The 21,458-nt window shown below is 38.8% G+C and overlaps 1 protein-coding gene across 1 annotated transcript in view; it reads left to right on the forward strand.

Moving 5' to 3' along the window:
- LOC309550966 (guanylate cyclase soluble subunit beta-2-like) overlaps positions 1–21,458 on the forward strand; it is a 107,814-nt gene that overhangs the window by 37,971 nt on the left and 48,385 nt on the right. The window contains exons 4-7 of the mRNA XM_082251380.1: positions 4,846–5,006; positions 6,696–6,795; positions 7,111–7,283; positions 20,489–20,615. Of these exons, the coding sequence (XP_082107506.1) occupies positions 4,846–5,006; positions 6,696–6,795; positions 7,111–7,283; positions 20,489–20,615 (561 nt within the window). The remainder of the gene's footprint in view (positions 1–4,845; positions 5,007–6,695; positions 6,796–7,110; positions 7,284–20,488; positions 20,616–21,458) is intronic.

Genomic DNA, 21,458 nt, shown 5'->3' on the forward strand with positions numbered 1-21,458 from the left:
CTGCAGCTGCCCTGTTGCTGGAGAGGAAGTCGGGAGGAACAAGGTTCCTCTATGATTTCCTTGATCACTGGGGAAGCTGTTCTAATGGATGCTGCCGCCCCACCATATTGGGTCAGGCAGACAGTTTTTATGACCCTGGCTCTCGGGTTTTGGTGCACTTTGGCGAGTGTGCAGAATAGGGACAGGTACTCCGGTCTGTGAGGAACAGTAATAGTGCTAGGGAAACGTTTCTGACGAGGAGAGTAAGAGCAGGGACTCATCTCTTCTTGACATTCTCCCAATTGGGGATAAGGCAGCCAGGCCGTATTCAGTCCCATCTAAACAGATACTGTCATTTCGGCTGGAATTTACTTCTGTCATGCTACTGAACTGTGGCTGTCTCTGGCTGGGTTTATTGTGAACTGTTTCCCGCTGGGTTTATTGTGAACTGTTTCTAAATTTTTTCAATACAAGTTTATTGCACCTGCATGTGTAAATTATTGACTCCGCACCATGTTGCACCCCACCAGAGTCCTATATTTAATGGAATCTCATCATGTCATATGTGTCTATAGCACAGGCACTTGGCCCATCTGCATCTGCTAGAAACATATGACACTGATCCAGGATGGGAGGATGGAATATCACATCCGTCCAGACCTGCCCCTCCTTCTGCCCTCTGCTGTACTGATTAAAAGGTAGGACACTGATGTGAGGGGGTTCTAGAACTTTGATGTGGGGGGGGGGGTGGAATAGCTCTGAGAATTCTGGTGTGTTGGAAGGCTCTGAGGACACTGATTTGAGGATCTCCAAGGACACTGATGGGGGATTGATGTCAGGGGGCTTTGGAGACACTGATGTGAGGAGGGTTCTGAGACTTTGGTTTGGGAGAGCTTCAAGGACTCTGGTGTGAGAAAGCTCTGAGGACACTGATGTGGATGGGAGGCTCTAAAACACTGATGTGAAGGGGCTCTGAGGACTCTGGTGTGTGGGGGCTGTGAGGACACTGATGGGGGAATCTCTGAGGACTTCAGTTTGGGGGAGCTCTGAGGACTCTGATGTAAAGGAGGCTCTAAGGGGGGTTTGAAAGGACTCTGTAGTGAGGGAGCTCTGAGAACATTGGTGTGAAGAGGCTCTGAGTACAGTGATGTAAAACGACTCTGGTGTGAGAGAGCTCTGAGGACTCTAATAAAGGCTATAGGTAAGTAAATAATTTACATTTTACAGAGTAGAGTAGGGTCTGGCCAGGGCGGGATTACGTTGATTCAGTTGGTCAGCTTAAACTTGTATTGGAATGTATGAGAACCAAAAATCACTCTTTTTATACAAACTTTGCTAGAAATGTGTAAAGCCTGGTACACACTGCCAGTTTTTATTTTTGTTTTGTTTTGTCAACCCAGCGGGCTGAATGAAAAAAACTGACAGATCTCTGTACCAACAGAGGTGATATTGATGCAAAGATCTCCCCCGCTGTGCCTTTTTATTTTGTCAGGGGGACTGCTCCCCACCACCCCCCTTGCAGAACACACTGATCAGTGCTCACAGCCATTGGCTGTTTTTATGTTTGGTTGTTGGATTCTGTTGGACAGACAGCTGTACACAATGACCGAATGTCGACTGGTTCCTTCTTAACCTTCCTAGCGGTATTCCCGAGTGTGGCTCAGGGTTACATTCCAGTGCCAAAAGCGGTAACCCTGAGCCACACTCGGGGTACCGCCAGAAGCATTGCTGGATCCTGGTAGAGGGGTTACTTACCTTGTCACCGGGATTCAGGGATGTATGCGGGTGGTGTGCGGCGGCAGATCTTCCTCCCGATGCTCTCTGTGCCCCTGCTTCCGTCTCCTGCGACGTGACGCTCGCAGGGGGGTGAAACTGGCGGCAAATTCAAAAGTAAAACACACCAAATACACTGATAGATTGCAAAATAAAATAAATTCACATTAGATTGCCCCCCAGTGCCCTTTCCTGCAGTTTTACCGTACTTTATATATATATATATATATACTGTATATATACACATCTATATATATATATATATATATATATATATATATATATATATATATATATATACGTACACTTATATATATATATATATATATATATATATATATATATATATATATATATATATACGTGTATATATATATATATATATATATATATATACTGTATGTATATACATACATACATACTTTAACTTATTTATAGTCATTTATTATATTATAATTTATGTTTTGTGTTTCAAACTTTATCATACCCGAGATGTTATAAAGAAGAACGCACAGTAAAAAAAAAATCATATGTAAATAGTTGGCATGGGCTGCTCATTCTTAAGAATTACATGCAAAATAATGGTACCGCTTTCAGCACCTAAAATCGGAGAGAATCATACCGCCAGGGAGGTTAACCAGGTGATTTTTTGACCATACAGTGTCTTGAAACTCTATTCATACCCTTGAAATTGTCCACATATTGTCATGTTACAACCAAAAACGTAAATGTATTTTATTGGGATTTTATGTGATAGACCAATACAAAGTGGCGCATAATTGTGAAGTGGAATGAAAAAGAAGTAACGCAGTGCCGAATCGCAAAATATGGCCTGGTCAGGAATGGGGTAAAATCTTCCGGTCTTAAAGCTGTTAAAAATACGCTCATTGAGAATTTTTGTTGTCAAAGACATGTAGCTAAATACATTTTGGCCTAAATATATCACAGAAATTGAATATATTGGATATTTTTTTAACTGTCAAAGTAGAAAAATATTGTTATTTTTTCAAAATTGTCGCTCTTTTTTATTAATATCGCAAAAAATGAAAAACGCAGAGGTGATCACATACCACCAAAAGAAAGCTCTGTTTGTGGGAAAAAAAGGACGTACATTTTGTTTGGGTACGGTGTTGCATGACCGCGCAATTGTCAGTTAAATTCGCACAGTGCCAAGTTGCAAAAAGTGGCCTGGACGTAAAGCAGAAAAATCCTCCGGTCCTAAAGTGGTTAAATTACACACAGGTGAACTCTATTTACTAATTATGTAACTTCTGAAGGCAATTGGTTCCACAAGATTTTAGTTAGGGAAATCAGAGTAAAGGCGGCTAAATACAAATGCACGGCACACTTTTCAGATATTTTTTTATAAACAATTTTGAAAACCTTTTATCCTTTTCCTTCCACTTCACAATTATGTACCACTTTATGCTGGTCTATCACTTAAAATCCCAATAAAATATATTTACGTTTTTGGTTGTAACATGATAAAATGTGGAATATTTTAAGGAGTATAAATACTTTTTTAAGGCACTGTAAGTACCCAACATTAAGGTATAAAGCAGTTGTTAGAGAGATCATTCAGATTTGTTGGTATTCATGTGGTCATACCCCTTTAGCACCTCTTAAGGATTATATATACTGTATGTGTAAACTATTTGGGTTTGAACACAGACATATCTTTTTTCTGATTTAAGGGAAGCTCTAAGAATTCTGGTGTAGGGGGCTATGGGGTCATTATTGTGGAAGGGGCTCTGAGTACAATGTTGTGAGTTGGCATGGGGGACACTGATGCCAAGCGGGCTTCTAATATAAAGGAGGGGACTCTGTTAAGAAAGGGCTCCTCATGTGAAGTGGACTTCTGATGTGAAAGTTCACCAATTCATGGGGACTGCAGAGACAGGGAAAAACAAAGATGTGACACTCCCAACAGTGAAGTGTGAGCATTGCTCAGACAACCGTCCGGAGTCTGCATGACTGCACTGTCACACAGTGCAGAGTTGGATTAGACTGCACATACAGTGCGCTAGGTTTGTGAATCAACCACTCTATGTTATGGATATATTGTAAATTAAAAGATTAACAAGTTTGTCTTGCATTTTTGATTTTATATTATGGTAAAGTTATCTAAAATATTGTTGTGAGATGTTTAGAGAGGGGTGCAACTTCTGCCCTTGCTATAGGCACTTTTTTCCATAGATATTCCTCTGGTGTAGCTGTTACTCAGCAATGTCAGTACAGAGTACTGCAGAGAAGCAGGAAACAACATTTCATTGGGAGGAAAATGTATTCTACAGCACTTTCAAGCACAGATCAGTTCCGGATTGTACCATCAATGGTACAAAGAGAGAAAAAACCATGAGACTTAGGTTGGGCATTTATTATTATTGGCTGGTATGGATTTCCAATCATTTTATCATAGGCTACGACCATTGGGTGCGCTCAGAAAGACTTGTTGAATCAAGTCATGTCACGTACGCATTGTGATCTACACTGCATCGTGTTTTTCTTGTTTTTTGCTTAGGTTGAACCCTCTAAGTGTAAAGACTGTTTGCCAAATTTGTCAAGCTGTAGCACTGAACAATGAGCCAGCCATCTGCGCTGATATGCCTTGGCTGCTTGTTTATGTCAGTCCAGCCTTGGATGCATATGGAAGAACAGTAAGAATTTTGTAACTGCCTTACTGAAATAAAAATGGCTGTGTGCAGTATGATAAGGTCGACTGTCTGTTTAGAGGGCCTCTTGGTTATATACTAATAATAGCTTAGAACCAGCTGATTATATGGGAATATTTCAGTGCCCACTAATACCACAATGATTCTCAGTGTACCATGACATGCATCTTATTGTGCACTTGTTAAACAATTATAGTACTTTAGGTAGGTTGGGAGTAGTGAATGCATGGACTGACCGTATTTACGGTAATGCATAAAAAAAATCAAATAGGAATGTTCAGCCTTAATATACTTCATGGAATTATCAGCGTTAAATATTTACCTGTACATAGTTTACTGTACTATGAACAACTCTTAAGCTCTTGTTAAATCTGTATCATCAGTACTGCATGCTGACACACAATTTACTATTGTTCCCTAGATGTTTCTCCAGAGTCTGTACTGCAACAGTTTGGAGAGTATTTCTTTGAGTTCTGCAAAAGGTCAGGATATGATCACATGCTGAGAACTCTGGGTGGAAATCTGTATGAATTTATTGCTAACCTGGACGCCTTACACAGCTATCTATCACTCTCCTACCAGGTGAGATATTATCAACGACTGATATAAGCCAAGGATAGCAATGCATGAAGTGCAAGGTCAAAGTCACAATTTCATAGACACTTTCATATATATATAGTGTATATATATATATATATATATATATATATATATATATATATATATATATATATATATATATATATATACTGTAAATTGGATAGCCTTGTTTTCATAGTTTTTTTTGTTTTTTTCTCAGGATACAATCAGACAAATATACTGTGTGTATTTGTGGATATAAATAATATCGGTTGCACAGTATGTGTATTTTAATTTTGTAAGAATTTTTTGCTTTCAAGGCTTTTTATTTATTAAATTGAAAGTATGCTGATGAGAGAGTCCTCCAGTAATTACTTGCATGAACAGCATCTTCGGTACTGTAATGATCTGTCCCTCTACTACCTCATCCCTATACTTGACCCCCATCCCCAATCCAGCATCATCTCTTAAAGGTGACTGCTACCTGGCATTCTTTTTTGTCATGTTCCTGTCATCACACGTTGATTGCTCTTCCTTCTAAGACACATATGGGTTGATGTCATTTAATTTGTGATGGTTGTAAAATATATACCTGCTGGTAATTGATGATGAGAAAACTCCATTGGAAGTCAGGCAACTCTACAAATCGAAAATGTTTTTTCATCCTTTTCCACTTATAAAAGTCAGGTGAATCTACAAACTGCAAATGTTTTTTCACCCTCTTCAACTTATGAAAGTCAGGTGAATCTACAAACTGCAAATGTTTTTTCATCCTCTTCAACTTATAAATGAAAAACAGGTTAATCTACAAACTGCAAATGTTTTTCATGCTCTTGAACTTAGAAATGAAAGTCGGGTGAATCTCCAAAATGCATATATTTTCTCGTTGTCTTGAACGTAGAAATGAAAGTCAGGTGAATCTACAATTTGCAAATATTTTCTCGTTGTCTTGAAAATAGAAATGAAACACAGATGAATCCACAATTTGCAAATGTGTTTTCATCCTCTTGAACTTAGAAGTGAAAGTCAGGTGAATCTAAAAATTGCAGATGTTTTCTCATCCGATTAAACATATTAACGAAGATTTGTCCTATTTGCATAGAACCATGCAATTCATAAATCATGATTGTCTTGGTTTCTTTTTTTTTTTAAACTTCAAGATTGCCTTGGTTTCTACGTTGTATATTGCATGATTCTCTGAGATCAAACAAATCATCCTGAAAATATTCAGGAGAATCAAAATCTAACAAACGAGTTATTCTCCTGATTTAAATATCCCTAATTGGGCTCTATCCCTAATTTTATGTAATGTCATTATGTCATAGCTGATTCTTTCTGGCTATCTCCTACTGTGCCTGCCCTAAGGTGCTCCATGAAAACTCCTCTCTTTAGGAAAGCCTATCCAGCCTAAATCTAACAACTGAACTTTTACTTTCTCCCTCAACCCATCCCCTTACAGTTATTACCTTTTTGTATCACTTTCCCCTCCCCTTGGGAATGTAAGCTCTCATGAGCAGGGCCATCCTAATCCTTTTGCCTTGTTATGTTTTGTCTCCCTTTATTATTGTAAAGTGCTGCACAGACAATTAACACAATATAACTCCAGTATAGTAATAATAATAATTATTATGGCATTCCTAAAAGTTGTATTGTGTATTATATATGACTTATTTTATGTGTGTTTCCCTGCAGGCCATGAACGCTCCTTCCTTCAGGGTAGAGATGAATGATGATGGATCAATGCATTTACACTATTATTCAGACAGAAGAGGCCTATGCCATATTGTTCCAGGTATGGTATTCAGACTAAATTCTTTTACTGTGTGCCCTTTTGTGACATAATCATACAATATTTTTGGAGTCCACCCCCTAGTTACAGATTATGAATATCTGGATATACAATTTGTATTCCTGAGATACATCTACGACACGGTAATCTTCTAACACATATCCTACAATTGTATTGGCATTGTTGAAATATTTGTTGGCTTAAATCAAGAGCTAAAATCCACATGATGTAGAGTGCAAACACCTGCCCTTAAGGGACTACAAGGAGTGATGTGACTTTGATAGCATAACAATAATTTCCTACTTTTATCTCTCCTAGGTATCATGGGTGCTGTAGCAATGGATTTTTTTAAAACTGAAATTTCTATGGAAATAATTAGTCAATCAGATGAAGAAGAGAGAACTGGGAAAAAAGAACACATTGTTTTCCTTGTCACTCAGCGGTCAACTGTTCCACCAAAATGTAGGCAAAGTTCCCAGCAGAAGAAACAGGTTTGTCAGTTTTAAGTTTCAATATTCTTTTGTGCTTCTAGTGTATTCTGTGGGCAAGGGTAGAGTTGGGATAAAAGGTATTAATTGGGGCTTTCCAATATGTAAATGTACACTTGAAAAAGTAGTACAGCTGCTGTAAAATAACTTTTTGTGACAATTTAGGCAATCTATTATTAATAGTAAATATAGCCATTAGCTAAATAGAAAACCTCATGTTATGAAGTTTGGTAGACTCTCTGTGGCACGACGGGAAACAGTTGACAACAGGTAGGTCAGATGCTAAAGCAGTGTAAGTCCTTAGATGGACGATGAAAGCAAAATCAGCTGAATCAGAATGCTGATGGCCAGATCAGGTGGAAGAAAACATAATCCTGATTCCAAACATGTACAGTGGGTATAGAAAAGAATCAACCCAGCCTGAAATGAAGATAGACACAGTTTGTATTTAATAGTGCAACTTATAACATTCAAGTGAAAGATATAACACCAACTTGTCAGAAAAAAAAAAATTAAAAAACAGAATCACTGAGTTGGAGAAAGGATCACCCCCATATGTCAGTATTTTATTGAACCACCTTTTGCTTTAACAGAATCACTGAATTGGAAAAATGATCACCCCCATATGTCATTATTTTAATGAACCACCTTTTGCTTTAATTACAGCCTTGAATCCGTTGGGATATGTCTCTACTAACTTTGCACATCTAGACTTTGCAATATTTGCCCACTCTTATTTGCAGAACTGCTCGAGTTCAGTTAAATTTTATGGTGACCACTTGTGGACTGCAGTTATCAAGTCATTCCACAGATTTTCAATGAGGTTTAATTCTGGGCTCTGACTAAGCCATGCAAGGAAATTCAGCTTTTTCTCCTTCAACCACTGTGTGGTAATTTTTTCTGTGAGCTTTGGGTCCTTGTTATGTTGGAAGGTAAACCTTCTTCCCAATGACAACTTTATGGCAGCAGATTTTCGTCAAGAATTTGATGGTATTTTGCCCTATTCATTTTTCCTTCTATCCTGACAAGTGCTCCAGTCCCTGCTGCAGAAAAACAACCTCATAACAGAATATTACCACCTCCAGGCTTTTGTATAGGAATGGTGTTATTTGGATGGTGGGCTGTATTGGATTTCTGCTAGACATATCATTTGGTGTTGATGCCAAAAAATGCAATTTTAGTCTCAACTGACCGGAACACCTTTTTCTATGTGGCCTCAGAATCATCACATGCATTTAAGGTGGTCAGATGAGACTAAATTTAAATGATTTTGCCTCAATGCCACACAATATGTCTGTTGGAAATCAAATAAAGAGTACAAACACAGTTCAAACAATACACAGGAATAAATAAAGGCCTAAATGATCAGACAGAAGTCAGGTTTGAAGTTCTGGCTTCACTTTTAAGGTTCTTTTACACAGGAGTGCTCTGCTCCATTCAGTAATTAAAACAATATAAAAACTAAATTGCAGTGCCAATGAGTTGACTCTAAATAAATATTCAAATACACTGTGTGCGAACAACCAGTGCCCAATAAAATATAAAACAGTTCAACTAAAAATAGTCCAGTGTATGATATTTGATTAATCTTGACACATCAAAATATAACCAAAAATCTCACCATCATGTAAAAAAATCTTCTAATGTGGATTCCATCATCAAAATAAATGAAGTGCACACTCATCAAAAGAAGAACTCCAAAGTAGAGATATATGCGTTTTATAAACCTAGTGATTTGAATCTCTACTGCAAGCAACTGAAACCACAATCTCCTCTGCCTGGAATCACACTTCTCTTAAAAGAGCCAAATGCTCTAGTGCAGTGATGAGATCATCCAATTCCACTCCGTGTGAGGAACTCAACATGTAGTCAGGAATGTGACAAAATATCCTCTGGAAAATATGTGACAATTCATAAAGTCCTGAATAAATATTATAAAGAGAGTCCCATTTCATAAAATGCAGAAACGTGTAAAAGAGAAAAAAATAACATGAAGTAGATCTTCAATGATGTGCAGATTACCATCCAGTGCAAATTAATGTAAAATTTGGGGCCAACATGAAGTGAAGTTATAGCCTCTTACCCTATAATGTGGACCGAACTTACAAAACAATGGTCAACAAAGCTTGTTTTATGTATTTCACATATAAGGTATCTCTAGTGCCTGTCACCAATGTGTAATCACTTAATACCAAGTAAGAATTTCCAGCCTCTTACCCCAGAACGTGGACAATTAGGAGTTAAATGGTCAAAAACGCTTTGGATGAGTAGGAAAGTATAATAGTTGTGTTCATGGAGTGCAACTTTGATAAAACTTTACACTCTCTAGCACTCAAGTAGCACCAAAGTCGCAACAAAGTTACATCAAAGTAGTGCAGGAACCCTAATGTGTCCAAAGTCACAAGTTAGGGTTGAGGTTATAGGTTAAGTGCTAGGGTTATTGTTAAGGGCATGGGATAGGGTTAAGGGTTAGGGTAAATGCAAGGGTTGGAGTTAGGGTTAGCAGTAATCATTAGGGTTAGTGGTAATCATTAGGGTTATGCCTCGTACACACGCAACGATTGTTGGCCGTGAATTTTCGGCCAACGTCCGATTGGCCGATTGTCGGCTTGTTAGTATGATGCTTCCGACAACCGACTGCGACTTTTCAGCCAAACAAAATCTGGTGTGCATGCTTTAAAATTTTTGTTGGCCGTCAACAGAACGGCCAATTTTCCGTCAGTCAGTACAGATTTCGGCAGACAAAAATCAGATGAGCAAGACTGGGCATGCTCAGAGAAGAAAAAACACACGGAAAGTAAACCAGCACATGACACCACTTCTGAAGTTGGTTGTTGTTGGCCGAAAAAATTTGTGTGCAGTCTAGAGCACATTTCAACCAACACAACTACACTGGACAAAAGATGGCCGATCGGTCGGCCCGATAATCGTTGCGTGTATACGAGGCTTTAGGGTAAGAGGTGAATGTTAGAGTTAGCGTTCTAACCCAAACTATTACGGCTACCTCTACCCTAGCCCTTAACACTTACTCTAGCCCTTAACCCTAACCCTTAACCCTAGCATTTAACCCCTAAACTTAACATGCAACTTTAGCCACATAATGGTTCCCGCACTACTTTGATGCGACGTTGATGCTACTTGAGTGCCAGAAAGTGTAAAGTCGCATCAAAGTCACACTCCATGAACAGAACTGTCATACTTTCCTATTAGCCAAACACTTGAGTTTTTGGTGCTGGTCTATTGAAGTCTATTACACACAAAATGCAATCTGCTGCGGGAAAAAGACCTTGACCTTTTCTAAAAAATGGACTGGCTCAAAATGCACAGATGTGAACTAGATCTATAGGAAACCATATTAAATTGACTGTAGTTCATTTCTGCAAAATGCACTAAAGAATGCATAGGTGTGAATCAAGGGTAACCCTCTACCTAGGGGTGGACTGGCAATAGAAAGGATCTCTACACTAGCACCCAGGACATTACCTCCACAATGGTGACTTTCAGGCCCAGGGGTGTTACAACAGGGAAAACTCTTGTGCAACCTAATCTATACTGTCATACTTTCCTATTAGCCAAACACTTGGGTTTTTTGGTGCAGGTCTATTGAAGTCGATTACACACAAAATGCAATCTGCTGCGGGAAAAAGATCCTGACCTTTTCCAAAAAATGGACTGGCTCAAAATGCACAGATGTGAACTAGATGTATAGGAAACCATATTAAATGGACTGTAGTTCATTTCTGCAAAATGCACTAAAGAATGCATAGGTGTGAATAAAGGGTAACCCTCTACCTAGGGGTGGACTGGCAATTGAAAGGATCTCTATCTCTATTACCTCTACAATGGTGACTTTCAGGCCCAGGGGTGTTACCATGGGGAAAACTCTTGTGCAACCTATTCTATCCCGTCACTCCCCTACAGTTGCAGCTTGTAATTCTTAATGTCCCATTGCTCCTCTGAAGCCAGTTACAGTAAATTATATTTTGAGGCAGAATAGATCTGTAGCAGTAGAAAAACTGTACATCTGTTAGTATTTTTTTATTGTAATGTAGGGAAGGACCACAGGAAGCAGATGCTTGGAACAGTTGTGCTATGAACATTTTAACATGCTTCAAATCACAACATACAATTGAACAATGTGGAGAACCTATCGCACCTGGGTCCCTTCATTTTCTATTTGTGCTGCTCACCCATCAAAAACAAGATTCCGTGTAATTGTATTGTTTACTTCATGACAATAAAAGCAATCAGTTACATAATAGATTTCATTAGACCGCATAGGTAATAAAAATCCATTACCTGAACAAATGACCTTAAATAGAGCCTATAAATGGAAAAAGAAAACAGTATTATATTTAGTTCTATAAAGATTACACCTCATATATAAGAAGTCAATGCAGTATAGAGTGATTAACATTCTAGCTGTAAAAAAAAAAAAAAAAAAAAAGATTTGGAAGAGAATGCAGCATTGGCTGGCTATGAACAAAGGAACATTCAATGTTGGCAGGCTTCAGTGGGCTACTACACATATCTCAGTTACCACTGATGTTTTTTTCAGTATATGATGATTGGATTTGAAGAAGAATGGAGATATGAGGCAACATCGTTGTAATAATTAAAAAAAAGAACATTTTGTGGCAGCTTCTTCTAGAAAGGTGCAGTGTAAAGAGGACAGCCATCCCTTCAAAACATAAAATAAAGCTTTATAACTACCATCATGCTAGAAACAGTTGCAATTACTACTTCCTACAGCTAATATGCCAAAGCTAATATTGGTAAATACCCTTAACATAAAAGTCAAGGTCATTACAGAGCTTCAGCAATCGATCTGGATCCTGCAAAAGTCACATCCACAACATACACAAAATAACGAGCTGCATTCTTACTGCTCAGAGGAATTAAGTTCAAGGTTATAACAAAACAATGTTTGCGTACTCCAGATGCACTGTTAGGCCTGGTTCATACCTATGCATTTTTTTTAGTGCGTTTTCAGTTTTGCAGAAACACACTACAGTCCGTTTAACATGGTTTCCTAAGGGTCACGTTCACATCTGTGCATTTTATGGAAAGGGCCAGGAACTTTTTTCTGGTTTTTTGGTTCCATAGACTTCAATTGATCAAAAACATGTATTGAAAAATGCAAAATGCACACAGAATATGCATCAACTACAACCTGCATGGGTGTGAACCAGGCCTAATGGGTAAAATCTACACCTGTAAATCAAGAGAAGTCTGTCCATTAAGATTTCTGACAAAAAAGCCATGTTTACACCTATGCAGGTTGCAGTTGATGCATATTCCAGGTGAATTTTTTGTTTTTCAATACATGTTTTTGATCCATTGAAGCCTATGGAACCAAAAACACAACCTGCTGGTCCCTGGTCCTTTCCATAAAATGCACAGATGTGAACGTGACCCATAAGAAACCATGTTAAATGGACTGTAGTGTGTTTCTGCAAAACTGAAAATGCATTAAAAAATACATAGGGGTGATCCAGGCCTAAGATTCAATTCACACCTATGCATGTTGCTTTTGAGCATTTCTGTAGTGCTTTTTGCTGTGCTTTCCTTGTTTTTTTTTCCGCAATTTTACCACAATTTGGGTTTTGCATTTTTTATGGGGTTTTTTTGGAAAATTTGTTGTTGGGCAGATTTAAAAATGCAAATCGTGGTAAAATCGTAGTAAAAACACAATACTTGCATTTGAATGCAGGTCAATTGAAGTCTATTACATGCAAAACGCTGCATTTTGCGGGGAAAAAAAGTCCCTGACCCTTTCCAAAAACGCTGAGGCATAAAAATGCATTGATGTGAACGTGTTCCAAAGGAATCCACGTTAAATAAAAGAAATGCACTTCTGCAAAAAGCATGAAAAATGCATTAGTGTGAATTGAGCCTAAAACCACACAAGTGCATAAGTGTGGGAGGGTGCAGCATGGTGCGGCAGCAGTCCAGATGGAATATAAAGAACTAGTCCTGTAGTCAAAGTATAACAGTTCACAACAAGTCCGACTAGGAACACTCACAGATGAACTGCTAATTGTAGCAGAGCAAGTTTTAGCTGAACTGACAGTGTCTGTCTTGAGAGGCGCAGTTCAGCTAGTCTGGTCGGTGCCCAAGTGGGGAGGTTTCCAGGAAAAGTGGCAGATCCCTAAGCTTTCCCTACTTGACTAGAACTTTTCCCTGCTGCTATTTCTGTCCCTGACAGATGGTTGACCTGTCCCTACACTACCCACATGCTAAATGCGCACCAAACTCAGGAGTCAGGGTCTTAAATAGTCTCTGCCTGACCTAAGATGTCTGCAAGAGTCACATGTAATGTCAGCATCTGACATGGACCTTCACTGTATTGTTCATTTAAGCACAAGAGACTCCATTTTGCTTACAATGTTAAAATGTGCTTTGTAACCTTCACCTAACACACAGACACAACTTTCTCTCTCCCCCTCCCTTCTCAAGGTTTTGCAACTGTTAGGCATAATTGATGATATATGAAATCTTCCATTCGCTAGTTTTTAATAACATCTCATACCACCCCCTTTTTTATCATCTGTATAAAATAGAATGAATGTAATAATAAAGCTGCTCTCAACTATTAGATTCTCCCCAGTGGATTTGCCTCGTAGGCTGAGACTAGCTCTGCCTAAATGTAAGGAGGTTTCAGGTTGAAGGTGATAGTAGGTGTGATCAGTGATGAAAATGTAAAATATTGATCAAAAGAGGGGAGATTGTTGAGGAAATTGAAATTTCTGTATATAATAGTATTCTAATTTGCATGTTTGCCTATTGCACACCGCACCCATTGTGCACACGGCATTAATAATGTTTTCAGTACATGTTTGCATTCTTTCTAGTCCTGATTAGAATTTAGCCTGCCTATGTTACGCCCCTTGTTACCATGAAAGTACAATTGTAATATTATTGTGATACCTACATGTATAAAAAACTTCAATTGCACCGCATAAACAACACAGTTATTTGGAAAGAGTGTATCTTTGTGTCTGTTCCCTACTGCAGTAGTGATTAATTTGGAATCACTAATCAATGTGAGGATAGGATAACATTTCCATAACAGCATCCAACCGGATTGCTGCCCCAGTGACCCAGGAAACCATAGAGGAACCACCTTCCCCTTGACTTCTTCTCCCTCTGCACCGCTGCTGCGGTTGAGCGACACCTGCATTGGAGAAAATAGACTGCAACTGCCTATATAAGTGCTGTTCTCACCTATGATTTACAGATCTGAAGGTGTAGCTCCAGATTCTTGCTCCCAACCACTTTACCCAAACCTTCTTACTGTCTAGCTAGTCCACAAACAGTATACATGAGCTGCAAAGTAGTGTAGGACAGAGCAGACGCACAGTAACTACAAATTGTATAGCATATAAAAAGCCTCATCCTAGGTCCTGTTCTTTGCCAACATGGGTTTCCTCCTAAGGCTATCATTAGTGCATAAAGGTCCTTGCTAATGAGGATGATCAACAACGGTAATACAGAGTCTGACTATTGCATTAGATGTGCCTCATGTCCCTATTACCAAAAACTTTGTCCACTATGTACATATTTGTACAGACTGCCACCAGTGCTTTCCTAATGATAATATTTAGAGTGAAATTGAAAGTATCCACAAATTTTCTTGAGTATTAGGGCTGGGCAGACTGGAACTCTGAAACTCACCCTGGCCTATAAATACACTAACTTTGCCCATTCTCAGTCACCTGCTATTATCCAAATGTCTAAACCCAAAGCAGGACTGAGTTATAAGCCCCCATTCCTTATGTTTTTTGTGGGCAGATATGTTCTTTCCAGTCTGGTGTTTACCATTTGTCTTTACCATATCCACCCTCTTATAATTAAAGAATCTTCTCAGTGCAAGAAGGCTGAGTAAAGTTCAAATATGTATTTTTTATAAAAAAAGAGAAAGATTTTCTGAGATATAGTAGAAATTGACCACATTAATATAAGACCCACATCATAGCAGAGGTATTTTATATATGATGATAATACAGAATATGGGCTGGCAATTGATTAATTATGGATACCTAAATATATTTAGCAATACACTCAGCATATCATTCTGAGATGATGATGTCCCCCATTGCCAGTGAGGGTTCCCTTCACTTTTTACAGACTCCTACAGATTCTGTTTAGACTAGCAACTTCATTTTATAAAATGTAAGAAAAATACCTCATGTAAATACCGTATATACTCGAGTATAAGTCGACCCGAATATAAGCCGAGGTCCCTAATTTTACCACAAAAAAATGGGAAAAATGATTGACTCGAGTATAAGCCTAGGGTGGGAAATGCAGCACTGCACCAGAGACGCACCTATGCATTACAGCACATTACATTACAGTACATTATACAGTACATTACAGCACATTACGCAGCACATTACACAGTACATTTGGCCTCCCCCCCTTAACCCAGGTCAACCATAAAGAGAAATATTATCGTAAATAAAATAAAAATCTATAAAATAAATGACTGTAAATATAATATTAAATGTAATATTAAAAAAAGGAAACCTTGAGTTGTGGTCAGTCAGTGGTACATTACAGCACATACATTACACCTCCAACACCCCCCTCCCCTCAATCCACATTAGGCCTTCACCTCACCTCCACTCCCCCCCTCCCTTCAACTCACATTAGGCCTACACCTCCAACCCCCCTCTCAACCCAGGTCAACCATAAATATTAAATAAATAAATATATATAAATTAAACTATTAAATATAATATAAGAACCTTGGGGTGCCGGATGCTGCTGATGTGCTGAAGTGCAGGTGTTCCCTCAGTGCCTCCCAGCCCGGGCAGCTCACTTCTTCAGCAGCGCGGCTGCCAGCACTGGCTCCTCCCACAGTGTGACGTGCGGGCCACTGACTCTCCGCTGACGGTCTCCTCCGCTGCTACAGAGGAGTCAAGCTGCTATGTTATTGGCATATTACCGTATTAACGGCGGCGGATGCGGGGCGGGGGGGTCGGGGGTGAGATTAAAAGTCATCCCCAGTCATTTCTGATCGTTCCTGGCATTTCCCCATTTAAATTTTTTTCTCACTCGAGTATAAGCCGAGGGGGTGCTTTTTCAGCATAAAAAATGTGCTGAAAAAGTCGGCTTATACTCGAGTATATACGGTAACTAATTTGTCTAATTAATGTCTAATTTGTACTATCTGCTCCTTAAGCTGGTTATGACTTGGGGTTTTACATTTTTGGTATTATTATATCATCATATGGTATGCTAATGTTGTCCTACACTGTTTTTCATATATGTTTAGAGGTGTTCCTCTTAAACCCTTCTGGATGTTCTGTTCATATGTAAGGCGATGCTTCATCCGATTTGTCGACCCACTTTTTTTTTAATTGATTAATTGAGTGGGGAGTTTTGAAAATTCCCTTCTCAACTACTGTCCCAGTAACAGGTATTTAAACAGACAGGATGTTTTTTTTTTTTTTTTTTTCTGTGTGTCTACTCCCAACTTTGTTACTTTTTCAGCCTACTGTATATATATATATATATATATATATATATATTAGGGATGCACCGAAATGAAATTCTTGGCCGAAGCCGAAGCCGAATAATAATGAAATGCTTGGCCGAAGGTGAAGGCCGAATACCGAACGCGGTGTTTCGCATTTTTTCCATTTATTTTGCCAATTTTTAGGGGGCACACTAATGGGCACATTTTATGTTAGGGGGCACGCTGATGGGCAAAACAAAACATTTAAATCAGCGTTGCTCTTAACATAAAATATGCCCATTAGCGTGCCCCTTAAAATAAAATATGCCCATCAGAGTGCCCCTTAACATAAAATATGCTCATCAGAGTGCCCCTTAACATAAAATATGCTCATCAGCATGTCCCTTAGCATAAAATAAGGGGCACGCTGATGGCCACATTTTATGTCAAGGGAGCACTCTGTTGGGCACATTTTTTTTCTTTTTAAGGGGCACTTTATAGGGCACTCTAATGTAATGAGCATGGCAAGTGGCAACAACATATGGCAGTCTGCACACTAATGCTTGTGCAGCTGCCAGCTACCGTATTCTCCCCCAAATGTGCTCAGCTCCACATCACATACCTGAACTGCAGCCAGAGCCAAAAGCCGCGAACAGGGGGGCGGGGCGTGGACCTAGTGTGAAGGAGCCGCAGTCAGGAGCAGGACGCGCGCGTGACGTCACACCCCCTACTCGCGGCCGGACAGGACACCGGCGGCGTGTGAGAAGGGAGCCGCGAGCCGCAATGAGGAAGGTGAGCGGTCAGGGCGGAAGCTGACATTGTTCGGCTCAAAATTATTCGGCCTTTTGACTTATTCGGCCGAATGCCGAAAGTGCTATTTTCTCTATTTTCGGCCGAATAATGTTCGGCCGCCGAATATTCGGTGCATCCCTAATATATATATATATATATATATATATACATATATATATATACACACAACTTTGTTATTTTTTTCAGCCTACTGTATATATATATATATATATATATATATACAACTTTGTTATTTTTTTCAGCCTACTTCCAGCCATGTTGCTGTTTTCAGCCTATTTCCAAGCCTAGTAAAACTGTTGTCAAAAGTAAAGAAAATTGCAGAAATAAACATGTCTACCAGATGTTTTGGAGCCTCGCTGGGCCACTTTATTAAGGGGGCAGTCATGATAAAGGGGTCTGGTGAGGCCCCAAATCATCAATGGACATTATAATTTTTTGCAGGTTTTTGCACTTTTTATTGCACTTTACATTTATATACTTTATAATGGAACATCAACAAATCTGGAATGTTTTTGCTAATGTTCTGGATGTTTTTCTAAATAAGCTATAATACAGTATCACTGCTGGCTAAGTACCCTGTTTTTGGGCTATTAGGTTATGGTGCTGGATGCATTGGACTGTTTGAAGCAGTTAAATGAGGAGTATGGGAATATATATATATATATATATATTTTTAAACATACTTACCTAGGCGGATGCAGGATCGGTCCGATGCTGCATCTGTTCCCCGCCAGCTCTAACACTGAGGACCGAGCAACCTAACACCACAGATTGCTCGGCTCTCACAGCTCCCTGAGCAGAGAGCTACTGACTGTCAGTCAGCAACTCTCTGCTCCCCCCCCCCTCCATCCCCCGCTTACTAGAGCACTGGGCTGTGGAGGGAGGAGCTGGCTCAGGCTCTCAGCGGCACCAGCTCTATGATGGCAGGCGATAGCCAGCTTCAGCTAAAAACGGGTCCCAACCTCACAGGGGTGCAGAACGAACTATACTCCTGTGATCCACAGGAGAAGTACAGCCAAACAAGCTTTGGCTAAACTTCTCCTTTAAAGCCTGGCAGGGGTCCTGATCCTGTACTAAATGTTCATGTGAACAATTTTATTTGAATTATTATTTATTCTTTTATATAAATATATTATATATATATATATATATATATGTATATATATATATATACACATACAGTTCCTTGCGAAAGTATTCGGCCCCCTTGAACTTTGCGACCTTTTGCCACATTGCAGGCTTCAAACATAAAGATATAAAACTGTCACTTTTTTGTGAAGAATCAGCAACAAGTGGGACACAATCATGAAGTGGAACGAAATTTATTGGATATTTCAAACTTTGTTAACAAATAAAAAACTGAAAAATTATTCAGCCCCCTTAAGTTAATACTTTGTAGTGCCACCTTTTGCTGCGATTACAGCTGTAAGTCGCTTGGGGTATGTCTCTATCAGTTTTGCACATCGAGAGACTGAAATTTTTGCCCATTCCTCCTTGCAAAACAGCTCAAGCTCAGTGAGGTTGGATAGGGAGCGTTTGTGAACAGCAGTTTTCAGTTCTTTCCACAGATTCTCGATTGGATTCAGGTCTGGACTTTGACTTGGCCATTCTAACACCTGGATATGTTTATTTGTAAACCATTCCATTGTAGATTTTGCTTTATGTTTTGGATCATTGTCTTGTTGGAAGACAAATCTCCGTCCCAGTCTCAGGTCTTTTGCAGACTCATCAGGTTTTCTTCCAGAATGGTCCTGTATTTGGCTCCATCCATCTTCCCATCAATTTGAACCATCTTCACTGTCCCTGCTGAAGAAAAGCAGGCCCAAACCATGATGCTGCCACCACCATGTTTGACAGTGGGGATGGTGTGTTCAGGGTGATGAGCTGTGTTGCTTTTACGCCAAACATAACGTTTTGCATTGTTGCCAAAAAGTTCGATTTTGGTTTCATCTGACCAGAGCACCTTCTTCCACATGTTTGGTGTGTCTCCCAGGTGGCTTGTGGCAAACTTTAAACGACACTTTTTATGGATATCTTTAAGAAATGGCTTTCTTCTTGCCACTCTTCCATAAAGGCCAGATTTGTGCAATATATGACTGATTGTTGCAGTGGTCTGATACTCCTTCCATTTCAATATTATCGCTTGCACAGTGCTTCTTGGGATGTTTAAAGCTTGGGAAATCTTTTTGTATCCAAATCTAGCTTTAAACTTCTCCACAACAGTATCTCGGACCTGCCTGGTGTATTCCTTGTTCTTCATGATGCTCTCTGCGCTTTAAACGGACCTCTGAGACTATCACAGTGCAGGTGCATTTATACAGAGACTTGATTACACACAGGTGGATTCTATTTATCATCATTAGTCATTTAGGTCAACATTGGACCATTCAGAGATCCTCACTGAACTTCTGGAGAGAGTTTGCTGCACTGAAAGTAAAGGGGCTGAATAATTTTGCACTCCCAATTTTTCAGTTTTTTATTTGTTAACAAAGTTTGAAATATCCAATTAATTTTGTTCCACTTCAAGATTGTGTCCCACTTGTTGTTGATTCTTCACAAAAAATTACAGTTTTATATCTTTATGTTTGAAGCCTGAAATGCGGCAAAAGGTTGCAAAGTTCAAGGGGGCCGAATACTTTCGCAAGGCACTGTGTATATATATATATATATATATATATATATATATATATATAATATACATAGTAATATACTGTATATATTTAATATATTATCACAAGTTGTTAATTTGCCTACAAGTCCCGCGCAATGTAGATTACACTTCTAAAGATGGTGAGACCATGTACAGAGACCTAGAAGCATTCCACATTACTTTAGCAGTGACCTCTGTGCTGCATGAACAAAAACTGACATTAGAATATTCAGCAAGCATCCCTGGATAACTAATAATTTATTAATTCCAATTTTTCAGGTCAATCCACAAAACATTGAAAATGCATTTAACAAACTTAGAGACAGAGCGAACCAAGTGTCTGTGTGTCCTGTTAAAAAGAAGAATCACTGGGGAACCATACGAGGAATTGTCCAGTTTGGAAGAGGTATTGCCTTAGTATGTTTTGCACTACATTATTATATTTTTTTTCTATATCAAGTTTCTTTAGGATAAACACACATAATTTGAGATTTGAAAACTAGGGTGGTTTGCATTAGCTTATTATTATTGTTTAGTGTCAGCCATTTTGTTAATTGGCTTGCTAAAACTTAAAAAAAAAAATTAAAAGCCAAATGATTCTAGTGAAATAATACTTTGTATTTATGTTATTGTCACCCAAAAAGGACAGCCTTTACTGTGTATCTCTAGATTAACAATATCGTTTTTTGTTTTAATAATGTATCTTCTTTAAAGACTCTTGGACGTGCATCTTAGCGAACAAAATATACAGGGATATGGGAAATGATTATTGGCATTGACACACATACACCTACACAGGTTGAACTGGATGGACTATTGTCTTTATTCAACCTTACCTACTATGTAACTATGTAATTATATCTGTGTATAGCTTGGCCTATTGGCTGACTTGGAACCATACTCTACCTGTGTCCTCACTGGAAGTAAATTCTGTATTACAGTAGTCTACTATTGAATTAGCCTGGGAAGTTTTGGATGCAAACCTCTGCACAAATAATAACTACACTGCATCTCAGCACCAAAAACCAAAGACACTGTTTAATTTATTTACAATATTCAAAGTAAACTCACTCATCCATCTATGTTTTCGTGCTTTATTTTGCTGAGAAATCACTTTTAAAAACACAACTAGCATTTCTGGCCGTGACCATCTTTAGTAAGGGCAAATGATTAATGTAGCATTTACTTCCTGGAATCCATCTGCCCTTAGTTTAGGAATGCAGGCAGGAAAGTGTGCTTAAAAAACCCT

This window comes from Pelophylax lessonae, assembly GCF_965119305.1.
Source record: "Pelophylax lessonae genome assembly, chromosome: 3".
Lineage (NCBI taxonomy): Eukaryota > Metazoa > Chordata > Amphibia > Anura > Ranidae > Pelophylax > Pelophylax lessonae.